At 29.0% G+C, this 24,647-nt stretch overlaps 2 protein-coding genes across 3 annotated transcripts in view; one reads left to right on the plus strand and one right to left on the minus strand.

Moving 5' to 3' along the window:
* Nucleotides 1-1,167: 1,167 nt before the first annotated feature.
* Nucleotides 1,168-23,232, plus strand: LOC118198182 (cathepsin O-like). Of its 2 annotated transcripts, XM_035369800.2 has the most exons (10): nucleotides 1,169-1,376; nucleotides 1,704-1,815; nucleotides 3,388-3,493; nucleotides 3,679-3,735; nucleotides 6,205-6,361; nucleotides 7,771-7,844; nucleotides 11,479-11,523; nucleotides 16,092-16,258; nucleotides 21,124-21,216; nucleotides 22,291-23,232. In XM_035369800.2, the coding sequence occupies exons 1-10, from the start codon at nucleotides 1,200-1,202 to the stop codon at nucleotides 22,326-22,328; spliced, it is 1,026 nt and encodes a 341-aa protein (XP_035225691.1). In that variant the 5' UTR covers nucleotides 1,169-1,199; the 3' UTR covers nucleotides 22,329-23,232. The 2 variants fall into 2 exon arrangements, with proteins under 2 accessions (XP_035225692.1, XP_035225691.1); XM_035369801.2 differs by lacking the exon at nucleotides 3,679-3,735 and having other exon boundaries at nucleotides 1,168-1,376.
* The window catches only part of v (Tryptophan 2,3-dioxygenase vermilion), a 68,808-nt gene continuing 67,383 nt past the window's right edge, over nucleotides 23,223-24,647 (minus strand). The window contains exon 14 of the mRNA XM_035369802.2: nucleotides 23,223-23,603. Coding sequence (XP_035225693.1) covers nucleotides 23,456-23,603 — 148 coding nt within the window. The 3' untranslated portion in view covers nucleotides 23,223-23,455. The remainder of the gene's footprint in view (nucleotides 23,604-24,647) is intronic.

The raw sequence follows: 24,647 nt of genomic DNA on the forward strand, positions 1-24,647 counted from the left end.
TATTGTGAACACTTGTACGAATATCTCTGAGGAATCATGTGCATTTAATCTATTACGAACCCGTACGCACGCAACACTATGCTATCTCTAATTTTACACCTAAAAATTTCGCTCTCATAAAATTTCACAACCAGTTCGTCACGATCGAATCTTGTTTTTAAGCTTTCAATTGTTGTAGGAGGGCAACTATCAATAATTTCCTTAACTCTGCTACCAGGAGATACACGCTCTATTAAATAATATATTTTATCGACCTCTTCTCACTGATTTATTGTCATGAATTCTGTTAATGGACTTAAAAATGAGCAGCTTGTTTAATTCTCAGCCAAACTTTACAAGTTCAATTTTCGGAAGCTTCAATTTCGGTTTAATTATCACTAAAGGAGCGTCATTTTGTTGTTCTAAATTAAAGTTCAGATTCAGAAGCTTGACACGGATTTTAATTTTATTAAGTCCTTTTGTATAATTCTCTATGACTTCATACTCATCTGTGTATTTTATTTCCGATTCGTCGTTAAGCAACAACTATAACATTCTTTTCTCAAGGTCCATTAAATTACAAAATGCCCCTTTCCGAAGACGCAAACTTTACTTCATTATTTTCAATAGTTATACCGGAACCTTCAAATAATGTTTTTATGCTCTGATATAGTTTCGTGAATTTCACCCTTACTGACGCTCTTTTTATTTTAATTAAAATATTCATCATGCAACTCTCAAGCAATTTGAAATGAAATAACTTTTCCAAACTTCAAGCACACATTAAAGAAACGTAACTGACCTTTCAAACTCAGATCACAAACACATCCGGTGTCACCACAGTGTCTTGCTGCGTGTAAATTTGTAGTTAATTAAATGACTCCTTCTTCCAATGAAACACATTTTTTCAGAACATGAATCTCTCAGGACTGTTGTTTTCGTAGAACAATAATGAGGTTACCAAATCATAGAAACGAAACATGAGTTGGCGCGTCATGCACATGTAAAAAAGCAACCACTGACGCAAAAATTGCACTGTACATTAAACTCATGAATGGAACGCCATAAATTATATGTATAAGAGACAATCCCTTAGCTTCCACTGTAGTTTTATATTATTTCAATAGATGGCGCCACCATGTATACTTTCAAACAAAGCACATGATTCAAATGTCTTGTTGCACAAATTTTTGATCTTAAGGAGCTGATAGGAGAAAGAAATGTCTGCTTTAGCTGTTCTTCACATAATATTCAGCTCGTGTATCATATTATTTGCCTTGTCTCATGACGAATTTCGTAGAGATGTATTTCAGAGATTTGATGACTATGTACATCGATATAACAAAAGCTACAAATTTGGAACAATGGAGTTCAAGAGAAGGGAATCAATTTTCGAAGTTAGTGAACATTTATATCTGATCGAAATTCGGCAGCCACGTTCATGTTTTGAAAGATAATATATTTGATCATTAATGTAATTTTTTAGTCAGTTATGACTGATTTAAAAAACTTATATGTATGTTAACTGAGACAATTTACGCTTGAATAAAATATTAAAAGTAAGTTTTGAATTGCACACCTTCAGAGACCCTCGAATTAATTTAAACAAGTTCTGTAGACGGTAATGTTTAGTTAAACGTTTAAATTTGAATATTTTATTGTGTTCTAAGAGTTATATATTTTTTTAATTGCATGATATTATTATCTTAACTTTTTTTTTTCAGCAAACTTTGCGTAGAGTTGAATGGCTAAACAGACATCGGAATTCTACCCATGCTGCTTTGTATGGGATAAACCAGTTCTCAGATTTAACTCCAGAGGAATTTAAAAATTATGGTGAGTTTATTTATTTATTTTTTAATTTAATGATACATACACCTTAGTCAAAGAATTCTGCATTAACAAATTTTCTTATTCAAATCCATTGCACGGTTCTTGACTTGATGAAATAAACGTCAAATCTCTGGATTTGAAAAATTTAACATATAAATATCTTAACACTGTTTTCTAGACTTGAAGCATACCATAATATCAGCTGCGCTCAATTGGAATATTTTAAACAAACACTGAATTTTAATCCTATGATATTTCTTGTATTTAAATGATATTATGCAGGTAATTTTCAAATTATTATTTTATTTTTATTATTTTACCTTCGGTATTTGATGAAATCTTATTCAAAGTAATGTTTTGTATACAGATTACAAAAACTTGTTTTTTTTTTATATGAAATTAGTAAGTAGAAAAGAAATTTTATGTAGTAGTGATGTCTGAAGTGACCGTCTGTTCTGTAATATTTTAAACAATATAATAAATAATAAAATATTTTAAACAATATACTCATGCAAATATTGTGGGACAGGATGTCACATTAAAATTAATTTGTGAGATATTCAATAAGCTTGCATTATTTTCATGATATGTAAGAGATTTTTTTTACCAGTATATATAGCATAGTTTGCTGATAAAAGTTTAGAAAATTGTGTAATTCTATAATAGCTAAATTTGTAGGAAAATAAATAAATATTATGTATACATATGCTTGAAATGAATTTTCTTTTTATTTACTTTAAAGTAATTTGTATACTCCAATCAAGTGTTGTATGTTTTATCTTTGGAAATTAATGTTTTATTTTGCTTAATACCAAATATTATGAAAAGTTTACATTATTTCTTGTGTATTTTCTCAAGGTTTACTTTTTAAATATTCAGTCCCCTTTTTTCAGGGGAAGGGATTAAAGTGTTAGTTTGATGTTAAAGGCACCAAAACTACTTATTAGCCATATTATTAGAAAATAAAACTTGAGCAAAATTTAAAGTATATTAGTTCCTCTAGTATAATACTGAGTTACCAATTAGCTGCATGTCCGATAAAAACTGCCTTTTTTATATGTCATTAAATTACATTTTTCTGAAAAATTTTAAAAGTTTAATTACTTTTTCTTTTTTACCATAAATGTTATTATAATTATTATTGTTATTATTCTATGACTTATAAAGCATATAAAATTATAGCCACAATTATCTTCCACTTTACTGCACGTATAATATCTCCACTTCTTGACTTTTGATATCCTTGTCTTATCTTGTCAACAACACTCTTAACTTACTCTTGATTTTTATTTTTTCCTCTCTCTTATCTTTCTAAAACTCTTCTTTTTGTTAATCATGTATTTACAATGCATAATTTACAGGTAAAACTTTGTGTCATTTATTAATTTCTTAGAATTCAAATATTAAATTACATGGAGATAAGAAATGGTCTCCTTTTTTATTAAAAAGAAGTGAATTTCTTATAAAGTTCCAGAGAAAATTTTTAGAGATATAATATTTTTTGTAGATGTAATTATGATTTTAAATTTATAATAAATTTAGTCAACATCCTTCTTTCCTTTTTTACTTTTGCAGTACATCTTGCGAAAGTCAATGTTACACTTAAAAAATCGTATCCTCGGAAAAAGAATTTGTTTCAAAGCAAAAGTATTCTGGAAAAATTGCCCAAAAAAGTTGACTGGTAAATATTCCATTTGTTTTCTAAAGGAAACCTTTTCTGTTTAAAATGTTCTAAATTGTTGTCTATATGAATTTTATTTATAATTTAGGTGCATATTTTCCTGATTATTTGAATGTCATGTTTTCAATTTAAAAGTTTTTTGCCTAAGTTATTTTTTTTTTTTTTTTTTTTTTTTAATATTTTAGGAGACATAAAAATGTTATAAGTTCAGTAAATGATCAAGAGCAATGTGGTGCTTGCTGGTAAGTCAAAGTAAGTTTTCTGCCATTCTTTACGTGTTGCCTTAATCTTCAAGTCTCAAGATGTAATATTTTTTTTCTACTTTGCATCAACCTACAGTATGTAAATTTTAAAAAAAGAAGTACAAGGTAACAAATGGTACTGTTTTGTTATCAGGTGTACTGGATTCAGAAATGTATGCATATATGTGTATATATATATATATACAGACATAAATTTGTATGAACATATGTGCATGCATGCATGCATGAACACATTCATACATACATTTCTGAATCCAGTCCTGATAACAGAACAATGCCTAACAAATTAATGAAAATCCCGAATTTCAAATCAGCTATTACAAAGAGACTTATTAAGCAATATATTTTCATCACTGTAATGAAAGTAAATATTAAAAAGAAAACAACATGTGCTGAAATATGAAGTAATATAATATGGTTAAGGTTTTGATTGTAATCATAGAATATTCACATATTTAAACTGTAACATATATATTGCTATTACTAATTACTTGAATTGTTTACTAGGTAATTTGTGATCCAACATTTAAAAAATATACTGGTACCCAAACATTAAGCAGTATGTAAAAGCATTAGTGTATTTTGTGACGCCGCTATTTATGGATAAGTCCCAATTTGATTTAAATATCAATTTGGAAATTGCTATTTCTCCAGTAATATCAATGAAGTGCATGAAATAGAGGTTTGAGGATTTTGACAGATTGTTTTCAGTGGTTGTTCTGATATCCGTAGCTTTTCTAATAATAATTCTGTTGCTGTGTAGTATAAGGATCCCATCCTTACTCAAAATGTTTATCCTTTTTCTTGTGGCTTTGGATTCTGATGCAATTTTTATGTGCAATAATACATTGAAGTCACATTTTGTGCCAATGTTAGGATCAAAATTGCTGCTTCATATGCTATAGCCATTGAGATCATTTACCTTGAATCCCATTCAAAACATAGGGAACATGCTTGGAAGACATTTAATTCTATCCATGACTTTCTCCTAAGCCATCATAAGAATATGTCTGCTCCATTAATGGACAAAATTAGTAAGCTTCAATAGATGAACTTATTTGTGGATGAATCAATGTTATTAATCATATACTTTCAGCAAAGTCCTTCATATCCCTACATAGACTGACCTTTAACAAGAAAATTGGTGATACTTTCTGATTATCCTCACCTCCCTGTACTGAAAGACCACAAACTTCTTGGTGACTTTGGAAAGCATTCATGAATTTTTGCCAAGCTAATACACAAAACTAACAGCCAACAGCTGCACTAAAAATTCCATGTTCAGCACTCATTGCTCAGGCAGTAAAACTGAAAAAGCAAGAAACAAAGGTAATAAGAGCAGTCTTTTTGCATTGTTATTCTCCCCATGTACCCATAATTTATTTTTCCTTAAAAAACAAATCGGAGAATTGCACAAACTCAGCATTGTGCACTGACCAAAAATAAACCTATCATGGGTTACCACATAACTATTTTGCTAATATACTGTTTTGTGTCGTCGTACTTTTTCACAACTTTTTGATAGGGTGGTGCAAATGATCTCAGAAAGTAAAAAAAAAAAATTCCAACTAGAAGCCTATATCACTGTTTTTATGCATTGGTCACTGATTATTTTCTTTGTATTTCTCCTGTCAAGTGTCTTTTGTTATATGCCATGATCTGTGAAACTATCAATCATTTCAAATGAATACTTTTCTTTCATCCACTTTTTTTTTTTTTTTAATTTCTTTTTAATGTTGATTAAGTTTACAAAAGTCTGAACTTGAAGCATTTATTATAAATATGTTATTATGAATTCATTAAAAACAAATGTTTGCCATGACATAGCTAATGTGTGGGAAAAGGGAACATTTGTCACCAGGTGCAGCAACCAGAAGGTACCAAACTGATGTTACAAAATTTTAGATTGAAATGTTTTCCATTCTTGGCACACAGGAAATGTTGCAAAATCTTCAGTTGTCCTCAGGGGCTGAAAACCTTACTCATGGCTCTGAGTGTTTGCTGTGTATAATGATTACTTTTGAAATGAATGTACTGTTTAATGCTTACTGCAGTTTATTGTAATAAATCAAAACAAAATACAGAGCTTTTTATTTTTTTTTAAATATTCAAATTTACTTCAATCTTCCTTTTGGAAAATATTATACTTTAATATTTTTTAACTGTCTTAGCATCCTGTTGTAATTAAGGAACATATTTAATTTATTTTATGCCTAAAATTAAATCTTAGAACTTTTAAACTGACTATTGTATAAAAAAAATCATTTCAGTGTTAAAAACAAATTTGTATGAACTGATGTGAAAATTCAGCTCATTTTCTTATGTGTAAATTTACTTTCTTCTAAAAACTGAATTTTTTTAATAGTGCATTTTCCTAAACTCACAAAAATATTGCTCATTTTTTTTAGGGAAGAACTGAAAATTTTATAAAAATGTGTTGTTTTCCAGGGCTTTCAGCACTGTTGAAACAGTGGAGAGTATGTATGCTCTGAAATATGGCAGTCTTGAAAGGTGGAGTGTACAGCAGGTTGTTGATTGTGCAGCAGCACCAAATAAAGGATGCGAAGGTGGAGATACTTGTTTGACTATTGGATGGCTGTATGAGGTAAATATAACTTATTGAAAATGTATATTCTAAAAATATGGATTGTAATATACCGTATTTGACGGCACATAAGACACACTTTTTTCCCTAAATTTGGTCTCAAAAAGGTTACCTGTGTCTTATACGTGAAGGTAATTGCATTCAATAATTGTTTATTTGGCTTTTACGAAACGTGAGAACTAAAAGAAACTACACTATTGAAACTTTTTTTCCTTGTGTGTGGCCGTCTAAATAAGGGTGCGTCTTATATGCCGTCAAATACGGTAGTTAGTTATTATGTTATTTCATTAAAAAATAGGCACTTTTTTATTATTCCATGAAAAGTTGCCAGTGATTGCCAACTTTATAAATTTGTAATGTTTGTTTTGCTATATCTCATAGGTGCAGTTCCATTCAAAAATAATTTTTTTTTTTTTTTTTTTTTTTTTTTTAATGAACAAGAAATTTAATGTGTAAGAACATGGCCAATATTTAGATTTTTTACAGGTGGTAGATGCTATTAAGAAATGATGAATAAATATTAAAAAAATGTGTCGATCCTTATGTACTCAAATACATGTACGCCGCGGCGCACAATAAATTGGATGTTGATATGTCAGCACTATCCTTATCTTCAGGGCAGATGTTTTTATTTTTTTATTTTATTTGGCTTATAATTCCTCACTAAATGTAGTATTTCATCTCGATGTACTCCGTTTTGATATGATTTAAACAAATTCCACGTCATTATAATTTGCTTCCGACAGTGAAGAAAGTGACACAGAGGTTATTGAAAATGAAAAAATTTCGAATGACAAATTACTTGGTATTCTCGACTCAGCAATTATAGGACTTAAACAGCGGAACTTTGTAACTGAACAAGAAATTATGACTTTTTATAGAATTAAAGAGGAAGTATTATCACATAAAACGAAGCAACTTAAACAACTTACATTGAAAGAAATGGTTTTCTGCGACGCATGCGCAGAAAGTTTGTAGCTTTGAGGTCCGAATTAACGACTTTTGACTGTATTTACAAGCAATTTTAATGGTGTCTTTTGCTCTTCAAAAATACACAGAAGAAATTAGGAAGCAACCTCCTTGGGCCTTATCTTTTACTAATATTCTGCTAATTATGTCTGTATAATACCAATATCACCTTGAAATGATCTTTTGTCTCTTCTGCCACTCTGGCAATGAGTTTCTTGTTGCAAACGGAAACTGAATACCAGCCCTGTCTTCATCTATCTAAGTTTCCTTTACATATTAAATATCATTTTGCATCTTTATGTTAAAGTATTATCTATTGTGAAATGTTTGACTACAAATTAAAACTGTTGTGAAATTGTTAATGTAACTTAAGTGTTATACAAAATGAATCAATAAGATATCAACTCTAAGAGTTGTAAGTTTTTTAATGCATTTTGCAGAGTGAGACTGAAATTGTTCTTGCAGAAGATTACCCTTTTAAAGGTATAACTGGGATCTGTGCAAAGGATGTCAAGTAAGTAAACTGCTTCATTGGGAAAGAACTATTTTTCAGTTATGATTTAGCTTTAAAACTGCTTTTTAACTGGTGTTTGCTTTTGATAGCACCTCAACAGAAAATTTATAATTTGTTCATAATATGGTATTTATTTTTAGTTATTTAGTGGTTTTAATTTGTATATTTAGAAATTTTATCATAATTTTTGCATTGTTTATTAGCTATTTATAATGTACAAACTTGAATTAATTACATAATTAATTACATAAACAAAATTGAATTAATTACATAATTAGCCTTCCCTTAAAAAAAGCAGAATTAATAGATTTTTATTTTCTCTTTTGAAAGTAAATAATAATAATAATAATACAGTAATGACTTGATGAGCATTCTTTCAATTTTTGCCCAGTACCATGACTCAGTATTTGTTTCCTTTTAATATAATTATTAAGAGGTATATAGCACAAACTTAGTATGTAAACTCTGTTCTTAGTATGTAAACTCTGTTGGTTTTATTGATTTCATTACAAATTTAATGATTTCACTACTAGTTCTAATTTTATAAGTTTTCGATTCAAAAATGGAAAAAAGGTCAACTATGTCAATCTCTTTAAAGAAATGACTTCTGAATATTGCTGTTGCAAAGATGTGTCCAATTGATTCAGAAATAAAATCTTATACTGGCATTTTTGTTTTTTTTTTTTTTTTTCCCCTTAAGGAAGCCCTATTTTGCCTGTTTTTTAGGTTGAGCATTTTCGTCCCAAGCGAATATCCAATGTTTATAGTGTTATACTATGAGCATGCACATTACATCGAATTCAAAAATGCATACCAGAGGATCTAACATCTTATTACATTTAATAGCAGTTTTGCTTCATAATAAAAAGAAAATGTTTGTAAGATATAACTACCAAATATTTTGAAGCCAATGGTATATGTAGTGTGAAATTTTTTTGCATTTGTTATGGGTCAATTTGTAAAGTCTACAGAAATCTGCAGTCCTATAGTTACGTAATGAAACTAACATTGTAGTATTTATAAAATAGGAAGAAAATAATTGAATATTACTTGCATTTTAATTAAAATATATCCATTTGGAATCACCTCAATTAATGAGACAGTCCCTTAATAATTGAAATTACTCTATTTCTTTATTTTTTTTATGTCTCTGTTCTGCTTTTAGTAGATGAGTAGATGGCCCTATCGTCATGCCAACAAAGTACTAGTTACTTCTTGCAACTCAATGTGTATCTTGAAGTGTCGAAAGGGCTAAAATCCTGTAGCCCTACTCTTGAATATGTATATGTATAGTGTTGTGTATTGTGTTTATCATCGTAATAAATGCTGTGTGTGAACTTGGCTTAATCCTTGGAATAAAGTACCGACCATGTATAGTCAGCACCCTTTAACCACACCTCTGAATTCGTGGAGCTAAATCATGACCGCTCAGTCTCAAAGAAATGAGATTTCAGTGGTAACTTTCCTAAGTAATTGTAGGTAGATGAAGAGAATAAGGTAGAAAGTGTAGCACAAACACTTGTTTTCCAACATAAGTTAGCTCACTATTTACTACCTAGTAACCAGATGTATTGCCACGCAAAAGAAGCCAGCTATCTTTTTCCAAGTATTTGGCTTGAACATAGTGATGCGTTAGAAAGCATATCAGAATACTCAGATGAATATGTCTTTCACGGATGAATTCATGATAAATGTCATTAGCATTCTTTTGAAAACTAGACATTATTGCCCTTCACTGATTCTGGTGGCTTTAACACTATAATATTTAATTAGTAGGTCATAACAGAAATAGCATTTTTTACCCTTTGTTACAATTGATATTCTGTTTTTAAACAAATTATTTTTACAAGCAGTCTTAATGACGTCTTTTGCTCTTGAGATATGCAGAGCAAATTAGGAAGTAAACTTCCCAGCCTTATCTCTTACTGCTATCTTTTACTAATATTTTGCTAATTACTGATATCATCTTGAAGTAATCTTTTTATCTCTTCTATCACTCTGGCAATGAGCTCCTTGTTACAAACAGAAATTGAATAACCAGACCTGTCTTCATCTATGTAAGTTTCTTTTGCATGTTGACTATCTAAATATCCATAAGATCTACAGGCTAAGAATGATTTCATAAAATGTTAGATTTTAATCTCTTGTTCAATACTTATTACATACCCTTTAAAATAATCTTTTACTGCAATTCATTAATGCAAACATATATTCCAACTATCAAAATATATCTTACAGTTCTTTTTGTGAACATTTTTTATGACTTGCAATGAATTTTCTTTTACTGCATCAATACACTCAAAGAAGCAATTTAAACCATGGAAATAAGAAAAATGTCACATAGTGCAATATCAGGTATTGTGTGATTTTTGAGACAGGCAAATACAGAAGCAGCTGTTTGGAATTTTTGCTAAAAATTCATGAACAAGAGCACTGTGATCAGGTACATTACTGTAATGGAAAATCTATGAGTTGTATCACCACAATTCAGATCATTTTCTAACAGTAACTTTGTACAAATGCACAAAATACTCAAATGATATTGAGTATTTTAGAAAGAAAGAGAAATATAGATGTTCTTGCCTTTGACTGAAGCATCATGAAGCATTTAGCTGCTGAGCTTAGGCATTGTTCAATTTTTTGTAAACAGTAACTTAAAATCATTCGACTCTCGATCGGCATTTGCAGGATATTTAGTAGTTAATCATATCTTTGCTAAATTTTCAGAGTTGCTGTAGCATTTCTCACAAAGAATTTTTAACAAATTGGGTAACTTCATACTGATATCAACAGTGACAGGGCATCTAGTAAATTTCTCTTTTTTGAAATCATTGGAAACATTGCTGACCCTTTTGCATATTCAAAATATTGTCCCGGTAAATTTCTTGTGCATTTTTATAGCATTAACTGCAGTGTTTTTCTTTTTAACTTATAAAGGAAACATAATAACCTAATGTTCTCTTAAATGACTTGCATAATAACAAAATTGTTTTTGCTGTAATTTTTATATGTTTTTCTTAGAATGTGTGTATTTCAATTTATTGATATTTATTGAGTTTAAAAATTTAACTGATAAAGTGAAAATTTGTTTGAACAAATGTAGTGAAAAAATTATTTGTGGAAAGACCCAAAGCTTGTAAGCTAAGATAAGATGAGCATTAAGCTGTTCGAAAGTACAAAAATATAGCATCTGTTAGAAATCACATTGTAAAAATAAAAAGAATCTGTAACATTTTAGTAGTGTAGATAATATGAATAATAATAAAATCATGTAGGAATAAAATCTGACTTAATGAACACCTGAATTCAAATTTGAAGCAAGAGGGGGGGGGACTGATGCCTATATTTCAAATTAACTCTTAAAATTCATGTGATGTGATAATTAAAACAGTATGTTAGGTGCTTTTAAAAATGATTGTCATTTTTCTTCTCTGCACTGATTGTCTGCAGAGACCTTTTGCTAAATAACCATATTGGTACTCTAATTCTATGAAGACTATGGTTCTTATTTTATTTTAAAACTAATGCAGATCTGTACTTACTAGGATTAAATATTGAAAAACTAAATTTAGTAAACTTTGTTTTCAAAATTGTTTCTAGTATTTTAATCAATGGCTGTTTTTTTTATTTTCAGATCTGATAAAACTGTACGAGTTGCAAGAAATTTTACTTGCGATAGGTAAACACGTAATATGTTAATTTACTTGCAATCATTGAATGTAAATATATTTTTCTTGGTTTCTACTTTTTATTAAATTATTTGTGATTAATGCAAATATAATTAGCAAAAAGAATGTTTCTTGAGGATTTTTTAAGACTTTTAATTTCTTTTCCATGTACTATAATCAAAGTTTAAGTAACAGATAAAATTATGAAAAAATAAGTATCCTCTGTGTCTAATTCAAAGTACTTGTGCGAAATTTACATGAATTATAGATTTTAATTGTTTAAATTTTTTCTGGTATTTTTATAAAATAAAAAGATGGAAGTTATATCACATAAAAATTATGAAATGACACTTGTCTAGTAGACTGAAAGCATAATAGTAAAGGAACTTACTACAGAAAGTAAGTAAAATTTAAATGTAAATATGTAAACATTGAATCTTGAAACATCAAATGCTTTTTAATTCTAACTATTAATAGCTTCCCACCTTTTCTTTTCTTAATCTCCCTTCTCTTTTATATGTATATATATAGTAAGAAATTCAGAACTAATTTTTTGCAAAGACCAAAGATTGAAATTTATAATTAATAAATTTCAAATAATCTTATAAATGCAGTATATATATATATATATATATAATATGTAATTATTTTAAATTAGATTACACATTTCTCATATTTAATTACTTATGATGAACAAATGAAATTATATTGCTCCAATAAAACACATTTTTTCATAAGTCTGTGATGAAAATATTTAGTGTTACAGATATGTTACCTAACAAATGCTATTACAGTACCTTAGTACCTTTTTAATATCATGCTGTTATTTAGGACAAGCATTTTTTTTTTTTTTTTTCTTTAAGTAAATGATTTTAAATATATCAGCCTTCATAATATTAATGTATAAAACCTAAAATAGCAAGTAAATTTATCAACTTCCATTATGAGTGAAACTTGTTTCGTAAAAATCTTGACAGGTCCACTTGATGTGATCACATGTGAAGCTGTAATTATGTCACAGTAAAATGTGCTTTCCGCTTGTAAAATAAATTTTCTGTAGAAATTGATGAAGACCTCATTCAATTTCTGTAGCAGTGGTTCCCAAACATTTAAAGATTATGACCTTATTTTAGGTGCTCAGGCTATAATATGACCCCAGATTCTCAGGAATCTGTATTTTGTAGAGGTTTGCAAAAATGTATATAACTTAAGCAAAAATTTTTTTTTAAGTATTATTCTTAGCTTTTTATTGTAAAATATTTGAAATCATGTAAAATAATTTTGTTGCGTTTTGTAGCAATATTTAAATCATATGAAAATTAACTATTCTTTGGTATTTTCTGTATCAGTATTCTGTTGGTTCTTTTATTTAAAGTTTATTGATTCATTTCAATATCTTTCAGTATTAGCATCTTAGTATTTTCCACTGTTTGCCTTCATTAGTATTTAATTGTGAATGAACAATATTAAAGTACATTTGTTTTAACTGTGAATAAAACAAAAGATTTTTCTCCAAGAAAAGTAAGTTATGGAAAGGCTCTTTTGTAAGAATAAAGCTATACATAAGCAAAAATTATTTAAAAAAAAAAAAAAAAAAAAAACTATTCTATAAAACTATACTAATTTTGAAAAATACAGAACCTATAAATCATGGCCTCTTAATTTATTCATTAACATATTTAATTAGTTTCATTGAGTCAGAGAATGAATAATTCAATAAATTTGTTTCTGTTATGAGTTAGTATTTCAAATGATAAATCACAATTCATAGTATTGTAAGAGGTAGTTTTGATGGGTAGTTTTACATAGATTCTCAATACACAGATCTTAGAAACTGTCATGATATATTCCATAATATCTAAGACCATAACTGCATTGTTCTGAATTGTATTATTGATGAGTTGTTGCTCTGTTCCATAATATCTAATCACATAAACTATGTTGCTGTGTATTGTGAACCTTTAACTCCTTCACATCCAATCCGCCCAACACGGCCCTACATTGAAACGACCAGAACCGCCTGAAAACGGCCAAGATTGTAATCTTCTTTTCTTCCCTCCCCCTAAGGTATGTAGTAGCAGGTGCACTTTCCCCAAATGCATTGTATCAGTTTACTGCAGACAGCTTGTCCTAAGAGTTTTTTTTTATCTTTTGGTTAATCGTGACATTTCGTTGTTGATTCTTTTGTGGTACAGTGTGCTTTTAAGCTTTAAACAGCAATAAAAGAACAGTTTAAAAATTTAAAGATTATATTTATTTTTAAACAATTTATTCCTTCCTATAAAAATAACGGAAATAAACAAAATCTCAGTCGTGATCATAACAAAGCCGGAAAGGCTTGTTGATCTGATCTTCAGAATAGTTTTATAAAGAACGGGGTCAAAGGCTAATGGAATCTTTGTTAGAAAGTACAAAGGATGTCATTGGAAATCTTCACATCTATTTTCTGCGTTAATGGACGGGGAGGAGAGGAAATTGCTGTGAAACTGGAAAAGTATTTCGGGCGGTTCGGGTATTTTGAGGATACAGCTTAGCGAAGGGTCTGGATTTCAAAGAGTTAAAGAGCACACAGTGCCTAAAATTCAAAGTTAGTCTCCAAATGAAGAACGTGTTGCTGAATGCCATAAGTCTAAAATCATAAAAGGCCTCTTCCAGAAAAATAAAATTAACATTCTTTCACATGTATCCCATAGTAAATTTAACAATCCGTTGTAAAAGGTTTCAAGGCAACTAAATCTAAATCTGAGCTGGTGTTTTGGACTTGTTCATATCTGAAGTGGTACTGAAAAAATGAAAGAAAAAAGCCGACCTTAAAATCGCAATATGTCAAGCAAATTTTACTACTTTTGTATAAAAGATAAATTTGAAAATATCTTAAAAAAATTTTATCCTTATTTTTGGCATTAATTTATTTTGCATATTATATAAAAAAATATAAATACTGTATATAATTTAATTATGTGAATTATAGTGCAGTACTAAAATCCATATGCTTGGAAATAATAATGATTTTAATTTCCTTTATCTTTAATTATGTGATGTTACTAAGTGCATATGTGAAAGGATATGTAATATGAAATTGCTCATTTAAATTTTTTCTAAAAAGGGCTTGCTTTGCTAAAGTACTGGCAGCTTTACATATTTTTAAATGAGTTAATGAACTAAAATTAAAATTCTCTGAAGTGATACATAATTTGGGTATTCTTATTGAAAGTTTACCTTTTAAATGCAGCATATTTACTAACCATAAATTATATACTGTCAAAAGAGTAACAGATTTCTTAGACCAAGTTTCTAAAGATGTGATTCTGAGGGGGTAGGGTTACTCTGATTCATAAACAAAAAATGAGTACTACAATATTAATATTACTATAATATGATATTTATTCCCTTTGCAATGCAGTTTCTTTTAAAGTTAAAATTAATTAACTTACATAAAGCAGAAGATGACTAAATGTAGTTCTCCATTTTCTAAGGCAGAGGTATAATATGTTAGTATTGTTATAATTCATAAAAGTTCTGCCATGAATAATGTACTGAGATCACAAAAATGTCCATATGTGTTTTCTTGTATAGATGATTTAAGTGCTTTCAAAACAGTATATTTTTTTTAATATTATGTAGCAGAAATAAACTATACTTAACAATAATTATTGAACTTCAGTATGAAAAAAAACCATTCACATTAAAATGTAACTATCATAATATGTGTATTTCGCATTAAAACTGTTAAATAGCTTCATAATAAATGTGTTACAAAAATAAGCATGAATTTTGTGAACAGCAAACATTTCGAGTGATGAATAGTGTTTTGATAACAAACATGCAAATCAATGACAAGTGATTTTCAAAAGTCTTTCAAAGCAGGCTTTGATCTCTGACACAGGATTAACTCTAAGACTTCTAGGAACTTCCATTTTAATATCCCCCATTGCATAACTGTCATGAGAAAAGCTTAGCAGCAAGTGACTTACAAAACCATGAATTTGGGACTGGAAGTAATTATGATCAGATTGTGTTGCATAACAATTTCTTGTTATCTGTAATCCTGTGTCTCTAAGAAAATTTATGCTTTGGAAGATAATAGTGAAGATGTAATGGGGGTTCTTAGAGGTACTGGAGCAACTTCAGAAGCAGCAACAAAAGATGACTGTGCATAAAATGAATTTAATGATAAAGGATGGACATGAAGATGATGTTTTCTAATCCATGAAATTTGATAAAAATGGATTAAAGTGAGCAACTAAGATTTTCTTTTATTTTTATATTAATAATACTAAATATACTAAGATAAACTGATTCTGTGCTAGAAAAATTGGCAAAAATTTATTACCCATAATTTTCTTCCTCAAATGGCTGCAATTATCCATTTTATTTGGGGCTTATGTTATCCAATATAGCACTACTCCTCATTACCTCATATAAATGGGGTTCTTCAGTACAAATTCTAGTTTAATTTTATTCTTGTAGAAGTAAAATTCTCAGGTACTTATTACTCATCATAGGAAATGTTATCTTAATTCTTGCTATATGATTGTTTATTTCATCTGCTAATTTTTCGTTTTGTTTCGTGTTTCAGCTTTGTTGGGGAAGAATATCTGATGTTACTTCATCTTGCTTACCATGGTCCTCTCATAGCTGCAGTTGATGCTTCAGGATGGCAAGATTACTTAGGAGGAATTATACAGTTTCATTGTGATTCTGAACGAAATCATGCTGTCCAAATTGTTGGTTATGACCTAACTGGTAAATGTTTCAAGCTTTTTCCATTTTATTACTATAATTTAAATAATATTGATAAATATTTTCTAGTTCATTTATTGCCTAAAGACAAGATTTTTTAATTGATTATTCTATTGAAGAATAATTTGTTTTATGAGTTTGGCAAGAAATTATTTTACTGATGTACATAGTACTATTCTGTTTTTTTTTTTTTTTTTTTTTTTTTTTTTTTTTTTTTTTTCAGTTAACTCATAACTTTCTTCTGTTACTGTGTTCCATGGTATTAAAATATATATTATATTAGCCTAACTATAACAAAGCTTCAAACATAAAACAATTTTACATTATTCAAGATGTTTTACATTTAAAGAAAGAGAGCTTAAACCTAGCATATGGCTGTGGTTTTCAAAAAAGCATTTTGAGGGATGAATCTTACATTTAGATTGATATGGTATTCATGTTGAATTTCGCATATGTGATATAATGGGTTGAATCCAAAACTTATTGATAAACCTTAAGGACCATAGTGAAGTTCAGAGTTTAGTTCTTTAAAGTACTGTTAAACCTTTATTTAAGAATTACCTTTCAATATAAAAAACTTCAGTATAGAAGTTATCATATCACATAAAGAGGTATGAAATTGATCACAATATGAACTCAGTTTGATTATCCGTTGTTAGTTGTAATATGTATGTTGTTTTACAAATATTTGTTATTTGTGCATATAGGAAGCCCAAACTTCAAATTCTTTAAAGGAATAAATTATGAATATGGTATTAGACCAGTGGTTCTTAAACTTTTCATATATGCACCTTTTAGTCATGATTAAATATCAAATGAACCCCCCAAGATAAAATTTCCTTAGGAAGGTTCAAGAAACATTTGTAATTACTGATTACCCGAGGCAAGTTTTTAATTAATTGTAAAATATGATACTAAAATACAGTGCAGTCTTGTTTCATAAATGCAACTCATTCCTGAAGGTTTCTCATACACCGAAGCATTTCCTTGGTAGGAATTAATGTGAAATGTATTAATCTGTTCTTTGGTCTGCCAATTTAAACTTTTATAACAGCATTTGTATACATGCTTAAAATACAGAATAGATAGACTTTACTAAATCTAACTTAAGAAAAGATAAGCACAGTAATAAAGAGAGAAAATAGATGCAAACTTAATTTTATCCTAGCTGTATGAAGATTTTATGTGGTAAGTGGAAGGTAATGTGAAAGAGAAGAAGTGTTACTGTTTGAAAAGAAAGCCTTTTCCATTGAATATCAGGTTGTTTCCCCACCTTTCCTTGCTTTTTGGTCTCTGAGGATACCATTCTGCTTTAAACTCACTGGGCCTCTATCTTATTAAAAATTTATCAAAAATGATCCCATCCCTTTTTACGCTGTTTCTAAAGTGAGATATTCCATTGGAATTAAAATGCTTATATTTTTTCTTGCTGCTATTTTATCAAGATTCTAAGAAACTGCTCACTTTAATCCATTTTTATCAAATTTCATGGATTAGAAAACATCATCTTCATGTCCATCCTTTATCATTAAATTCATTTTATGCACAGTCATCTTTTGTTGCTGCTTCTGAAGTTGCTCCAGTACCTCTAAGAACCCCCATTACATCTTCACTATTATCTTCCAAAGCATAAATTTTCTTAGAGACACAGGATTACAGATAACAAGAAATTGTTATGCAACACAATCTGATCATAATTACTTCCAGTCCCAAATTCATGGTTTTGTAAGTCACTTGCTGCTAAGCTTTTCTCATGACAGTTATGCAATGGGGGATATTAAAATGGAAGTTCCTAGAAGTCTTAGAGTTAATTCTGTGTCAGAAATCAAAGCCTGCTTTGAAAGACTTTTGAAAATCATTTGTCATTGATTTGCATGTTTGTTATCAAAACACTATTCATCACTCGAAATGTTTGCTGTTCACAAAATTTTTGCATGATCTGAGGTTCTATTGTATTTCAGTCCTGCTTAATAATTGTATTTTTTATCATCTTCATATTATTTTTTATTCAGAATCATTATGAACAGTTAATGAAATAAAATATGATGTAATTTTTTACTATAAAATATCAATAAAGCATATTTTACTGAAGATAACTAGTTACTTCTTCAGTAGTTCTTTCAAAAAGAAAGAGAGAACAATGCAGTTTTTTTCTGATTAAAATTCTGGGGAACCTGTTCCGCTCTCAATTTTAAAATTAAGGACTAGGAATGAAAAGAACTATTCTTAAAACAGATAAATTATTGAAACAAGCTGCAGTTTTTTTAAAATTTAGCCATCTTTATTATGAATACATTTTGCAAGAAATAGCAGGTTGCATAATTTGATGTGTAATCAAAAGCTATAAAAGTGTTGCTAGTGGTTTTTCAGGTCATATTTATGTGTTTGTGAGACAATGAGTCAAAGGTGTGGCAGTACAGTGGGATACCACCTTTGTGGGAAATCAGTTCATGAAATTTTGGACATTGTGCAGAAGCCAAAATCCATTGTGAATGATGTAATTGGGAAGTATAAATGTCAAGGCAGTGAAACTGCAGAAAAATGAAGTGGCAGGCCAAATAATAATAATAATAATGACTGCAACGATAAAACTCTGAAAAATGTAGTGACATAAAAGTCCTTGTTTGTTGAAATCACTCAAGAGTTCAAAAGTTTATCACATGTAAGTTCATCAAGACAGGTTGTTCATCGAGAGTTAAAAAACGGGGGATTCCATGGTCATACAGTCACTCACATGCAGACCATCACTCCCCAGAATGCGAAGTGTTCATTGCAATGGAGCAGAATTGGCCGTCATTGAACTTCAGAAATGTGGGAAAATGATCTTTGGAGTGATGAATCTCGTTTTATAATTTGGCAGTCCATTGGATGCGTCTGGGTTTGATGGATGCCTGGCAAGTGATTGCATTCTGCCGAATGTAAAGTTTAATGGGGGGCAGCATTCATGGTTTGGCTGGGTCCCTTAGTTCCTATGGTTAGAAATATGAATTATGAGATGTATGTGGACATTCTGGTCAATGCTACTCTCCAAACTTTATAGCAATACTTCGGGGAAGGCCCATTTCTCTTCCAGGAGGATAATTGCTCCATTCATGCATTGAGACTTGTGCAGCCATGGTTTGATGAAAATGTTCATAAACTGGACTGGCCTTCTCAGAGGTCTGATCTAAATCTCATAGAACACCTTTGGAAACAAATTACAATGCAGATTATGTAGCCAGCAAAATCAACCATCCTCATTGCCAGCACTCACTTCACTTATGATAGATACCTAGAAGTCAATTCCAATGGTCACCTATCAAAAACTGGTGGAAAGTCTCTCCAGACATGTGCAGGCTGTCATCGACGCAAAAGAGGGACCATCATCATATTAACATATGCCCAGGACTTTCCAAGCCCATACCACTGGATATCTGGATACTAGTGGTCAGATAATGAACTATTGATTAGAAGCCACTGAATTAGATAATTTTTGAAATTTGAATATACCTGAATTTGCAGTATTTTATCAGTAGTGCTTGCTTTCTGCCATGTTGGAAAAAGTTTTAACTCTGACAGTGACAGAAAACATGAACGCTGGCAGAAAAAAAAAGAATCCCATTTAACTTAGGAACACTAAATATATTTTTCAACAGAAAAGTATGATTTTAATGATAAGACTGCATATTTGAGCTTGGTTTTTTTTTAAAAGGAGAAAATGTCGCCTTACATATATTCTTATTAAAATCTGTGCTTGTCTGTCTGTCTGTTTGTGGCATCCTCTCCTCTGGAAAGGTGGGAAGTTGAGTTTCGAGAGAGATACCCTGGATTCCAAAAATTCATGGGAAGCCATTTCCATGAAACGTTCTCATCTTCATACAACTTTAATCAGCTGAGCTATTAAATAAAAGCTCTAAAAATGGTAATTTTTCCTAGTGGCAACAGTCTTTTGCACTGGAGATAAAATTTGCTTTATTTCAAAAAGGTGTTGCCACTGCTCGCTTTCAAATCATTGAATTTCTTATTTTGAAAAATTTGTGCAAGTTTTACAAAATATTAAAAAAAAAAAAAAAAATACCATTGCCAAACATTAAGTGTATTATTCCCAAACATTAAATACCTTATTCGAGATTCCAAAAATTCATGGCAAGCCATTTCGACCATTCTCATCTTTATAAGAATTTAATCAGCTGAGTTATTAATTAAAAACCTCTGAAAATGCTGATTTTTCATCCATTTTTCCGAGCTGTAATATTTCTGCACCCTGGAGATATAAATCTGCTTTATTTTGAAAAGTGTTTCCACTGCTCACTTTCAAATTGTAGAGTTTGTTAATAAAATATGAAATATATTACAAAATATGAAATAAAATTAGCATTGCCAAATATTAAACATATTATTATATACAATCATATTCTATCACTGAAAAAAGCACACAATTGCATGTGATGTCACTGTATATCGGAAAATTTTTCATTAATGTCAGCATTTTAAATAAGCAACTGCTGTTTACAACTTTTTTGTTTCAGGTTAGAATTTCGAGAGAATAATTTAGAACAGGTTAGAATTTCGAGAAATAATTAACGTGGTATGGTATTACCATGTTAATCCGTTTATTGATATTGAAAAAGAGTTGTTTTATTACATTAAATTTAAATCATAATGTCATACGTCCAAAGTTTTTGTTTCTTGGTTTGGCAACAAAAATTATTTACCAATTGGTTCTTCTTGCTGAGAAAGAATGAACTGATTTTATTCATATTTAAATGTTTATTTATTCATTTTTTTTGGCAGGCTTGCCTGTTAGTGTATTATATTTGTTGTTATTTTATTTTTAAGCTTTTGCATAATAAAAAGCGTACATATTTCTTTTTTGTGAAATCTTTTAGGGGAAGTACCTTACTATATTGTAAGAAATTCTTGGGGAACTAACTTTGGAAATGATGGATATCTTTATATAGCTGTTGCCAAAAATATGTGTCGTGAGTATTATGGAATTTTTAGAAATATTATATATTATTATATTTTTAGTTTACATTTCTGAAAAAAAAAAAAATATTTTTAAGTTTTGTGGTGCATCTTTTGAAGTTGCTAATTTTGATGCCATGAAATAAGTTCATGCTTAGTCATATCAATATCTATTTTGTATTTTTTGCTTAATGTACTTCATAATTCTTATTACATTTTTGATAATATGTGTTAGATATTATCAGGTATACAAAGGTGGAATAGAGATTGTGCAACTGAAACTGTCTTTATAAAATTCCTTTTTTTTTTTTTTTTTTTTTTTTTTTTTTTTATTTCTTTTGAAATTCATATTCATATTAGTAAGAATAGAGTGAATCCTGATAAAAAGGAGTTAGTACTTTTCAAAATTCATGAAATAATTTCTGATGTTTTGTATTAAGTGCAGAAAATAATTTTAAAACTTTGTTATTTTATTTAGAAATAATTTTCTATAGAAAAAAAAATTAATGAGCAGTGTACAAATGGGGTAGGATACATTAGAACATAATAATATTTTAAAGAAGGTTATTGCATTAGAACTCAATAACAATTTAAAGATAATCTTTAGAACATTAATTTATTAATAATAATTTGAATGTGAAACTTTTCGAAAAAACTGGCATTTTTTTAAAGATTTTTGAAATGACACTCTGGCAAGGACAGTACAAATGACCAGCCCAGGAAAGCTTATCACTGGGAGATTTCAAGAAGTTGCAGAGCAAGGGTTGCACACAGCAATTCTTACTCCATCCTCCATGATTTGAAGTAAATGAAGGATTGTTATTCATAAATATGATCACAATTTCATAGACTTGCACCAGACTTTTTTAAAGGAAGACAATTTATTTAAATCAATATATTAATTTTAAGTACAAAAAAGTGATCATCATTTACCATTTGTGACAAAAGCAAAGTATGTTGTTATCTGAAAGCTGCATTAAATATTATTAGGTCATTTTTGTGTTTTTGGTCATTCGTTTGATATAATTGTATCATGATAGTAATTATGTTGTAACTCAAGATAAATCCCTTTTTTATTTATTTCATAGGTATTGCAGAAGAAGTATCTTCACTAGATGTGCTTTGATTTTGTTTTTATCATAAACTGTTAGTAACAAAGCGAATTTTATTAATTTTTTGTTTTGTTTTTGTATAGTTATAATTTTATCTTGATTTTTGCAATTTTATTAATAAAAACTAAATTTTCTTAGTTTTTCTTTTAAGTAATTTTTGACATGTACTACAAAGAATTCTCCCAACTAGTCTGTGTTTATATTTTGAGAAATTTAGGGAAAATTAATAAGAATTTTGTAGAAGACTAGATTAGTAAGATTTAGTACACTAGATTCTTAGAATTTTTCTTGCTTTGGCTATAAATGGTATGTTTCAAATTACAGTTAAAAACTGTAGCATCTACTTAGTTTTATATATTTAGATAATATATTTTTCTAATGTTATATATTTTTGTTTTTTAATTATAAAGGTTGAGATGATTTCAAACTTTTTATAGTGTGTTTTTGAAAATAATTATACTTTTTTAAATAAATGATGCTGCATCATCACTTTAAAAACCATGAACAAAATTTTTGTATTTGTATTAGTGTATGTATGTAAAATGAAATTACATACATTGCCTTTTAAGTTTGAATAATAAGCAAACATTATATTTTTAATTTTGTGTGTGAGAGTTTATGAAAATTTTCTAGGTATTCAGACTGTGTTTTTCAGTCTGATAATGCACATATATTTTGGAAAACATAAAAAATGTGCACATAATTTGTGTGCATAATTTTGGAACAAATTTAAAAAAAAACTTTTTTATTTTATATTGATAGTCATTTACTGTTTGAAATTCATAATTTTCTATATTATGAACTTAATAGTTCACAATGTTTTTATACGATTTCGAGCATATTTTATTTTTGAGAAAATTCCTGTAATTTTTTTAACTTTCTGTGATTTATAGTTACTTAAATAAATATTCTGTATTATTTCTGTTTCATTTTATTTCATGCATAAGCACTTGCATCAATATATACTTTTCACATAATATTGGTTTCAGTTCATACATTTGGCCATTACATGAATTAATGAGCATTTTAAAGATAAGCATTTTTCATTGCAGTTTTTTTTTTTTTAAATATAAGTTTTCACATTATTTTGCCACTTTATCAAAAAAGTAACAAAAAAAGATACATTAAATCCATTTCTTTATTAGCAAGCTGGATCTGCTTCATCAGATTCTGGCTCCTCTCTAATAGATAAACGATGTTTCATTTGTACTGTTAATGGTGGAATGTAACAAGCAGGAATGAGGAAAGTTGACAAATTGCACAGGTCAACAAATACTTTGTAACGATCACTAGAAAATATAAAATTTTATGAGTAGTATTCCCTTTTAATTTTGAATATTTATTATGTTTATGCAATTTATCCACCTAATCATGCTTCATTAATATACTACAAATAATTTTTCATGTAAAATAAATTTTGCAACAATAAATGTTTCCTCGGTAAAAGTAAAGGCCAGCTTCTAAGTAAAGAGATATAGTGTCATTATGAAACTTTTCAAGCCTTAAAAAATGTAAAATGTTGAAGGATTAAATATATCTGTAGAACGTATTTAATTTTAGTTATAATAGCATTGCTTCAAATCGTACACATTGTCTACATTCTTGCGAGATTTTAGAGAGTTATAGTTTGAGACTTCTAATGAATGAAATTTTCTGAAGCTTGAAAAAACACTAAACTATGCTCAAGCATATTTTAATGAAAATCAGTACAATCAAACCTTCATTAATGAATAGTTCATAAATTCATGGACCCTCAAAATAGCAGAGAAATATACTTTCTGGTAATGAACAAAAACCTTAATTTCTTGAGTATCGAGTAACAAGAGGACTAACATTATTCAGATTTAAAAAGTGTATTTTTTATTGCTTTTGAAATCTTAACCATGGACTTATATATATTAAAGACAGAGCTAAAGGCTTTATTTTACTTTAATAGGAAGTAAAAGAAAAACTGCTTGCTTATGTCTTCTCTCATGCATTTTACTACCATTAACCCTTTGATCAGTGTGAGATTTTGGACCTTTCATGAACACCTGTATTTAAACAGCATTTATTTGCTAAATTTGTGTAATTAGTTATTTTAGTTTCTATTTTCATAAACTTATATTATTAAAGTAAGTAAGAAAGCAAAATATCTTAAATTATATGCCAAGTGACAAAAATCTTGGATAAACCTGGTCATGCTGCCCAGAAGGTTAAAATGATATATCTAATGCTATACAGGGTACCCACTAAAGTCATCCACCTAACTTTTGAATGAAAACTATGGAGATAAGGTATTACTGTATTAAAATGGCTGTGCACTATCAGAATATGCATATTTAATAGTAGAA

The sequence above is a fragment of the Stegodyphus dumicola genome, chromosome 6, assembly GCF_044657685.1.
Source record: "Stegodyphus dumicola isolate Sdum_Otavi_A_Nest chromosome 6, ASM4465768v1".
Classification (NCBI taxonomy): domain Eukaryota; kingdom Metazoa; phylum Arthropoda; class Arachnida; order Araneae; family Eresidae; genus Stegodyphus; species Stegodyphus dumicola.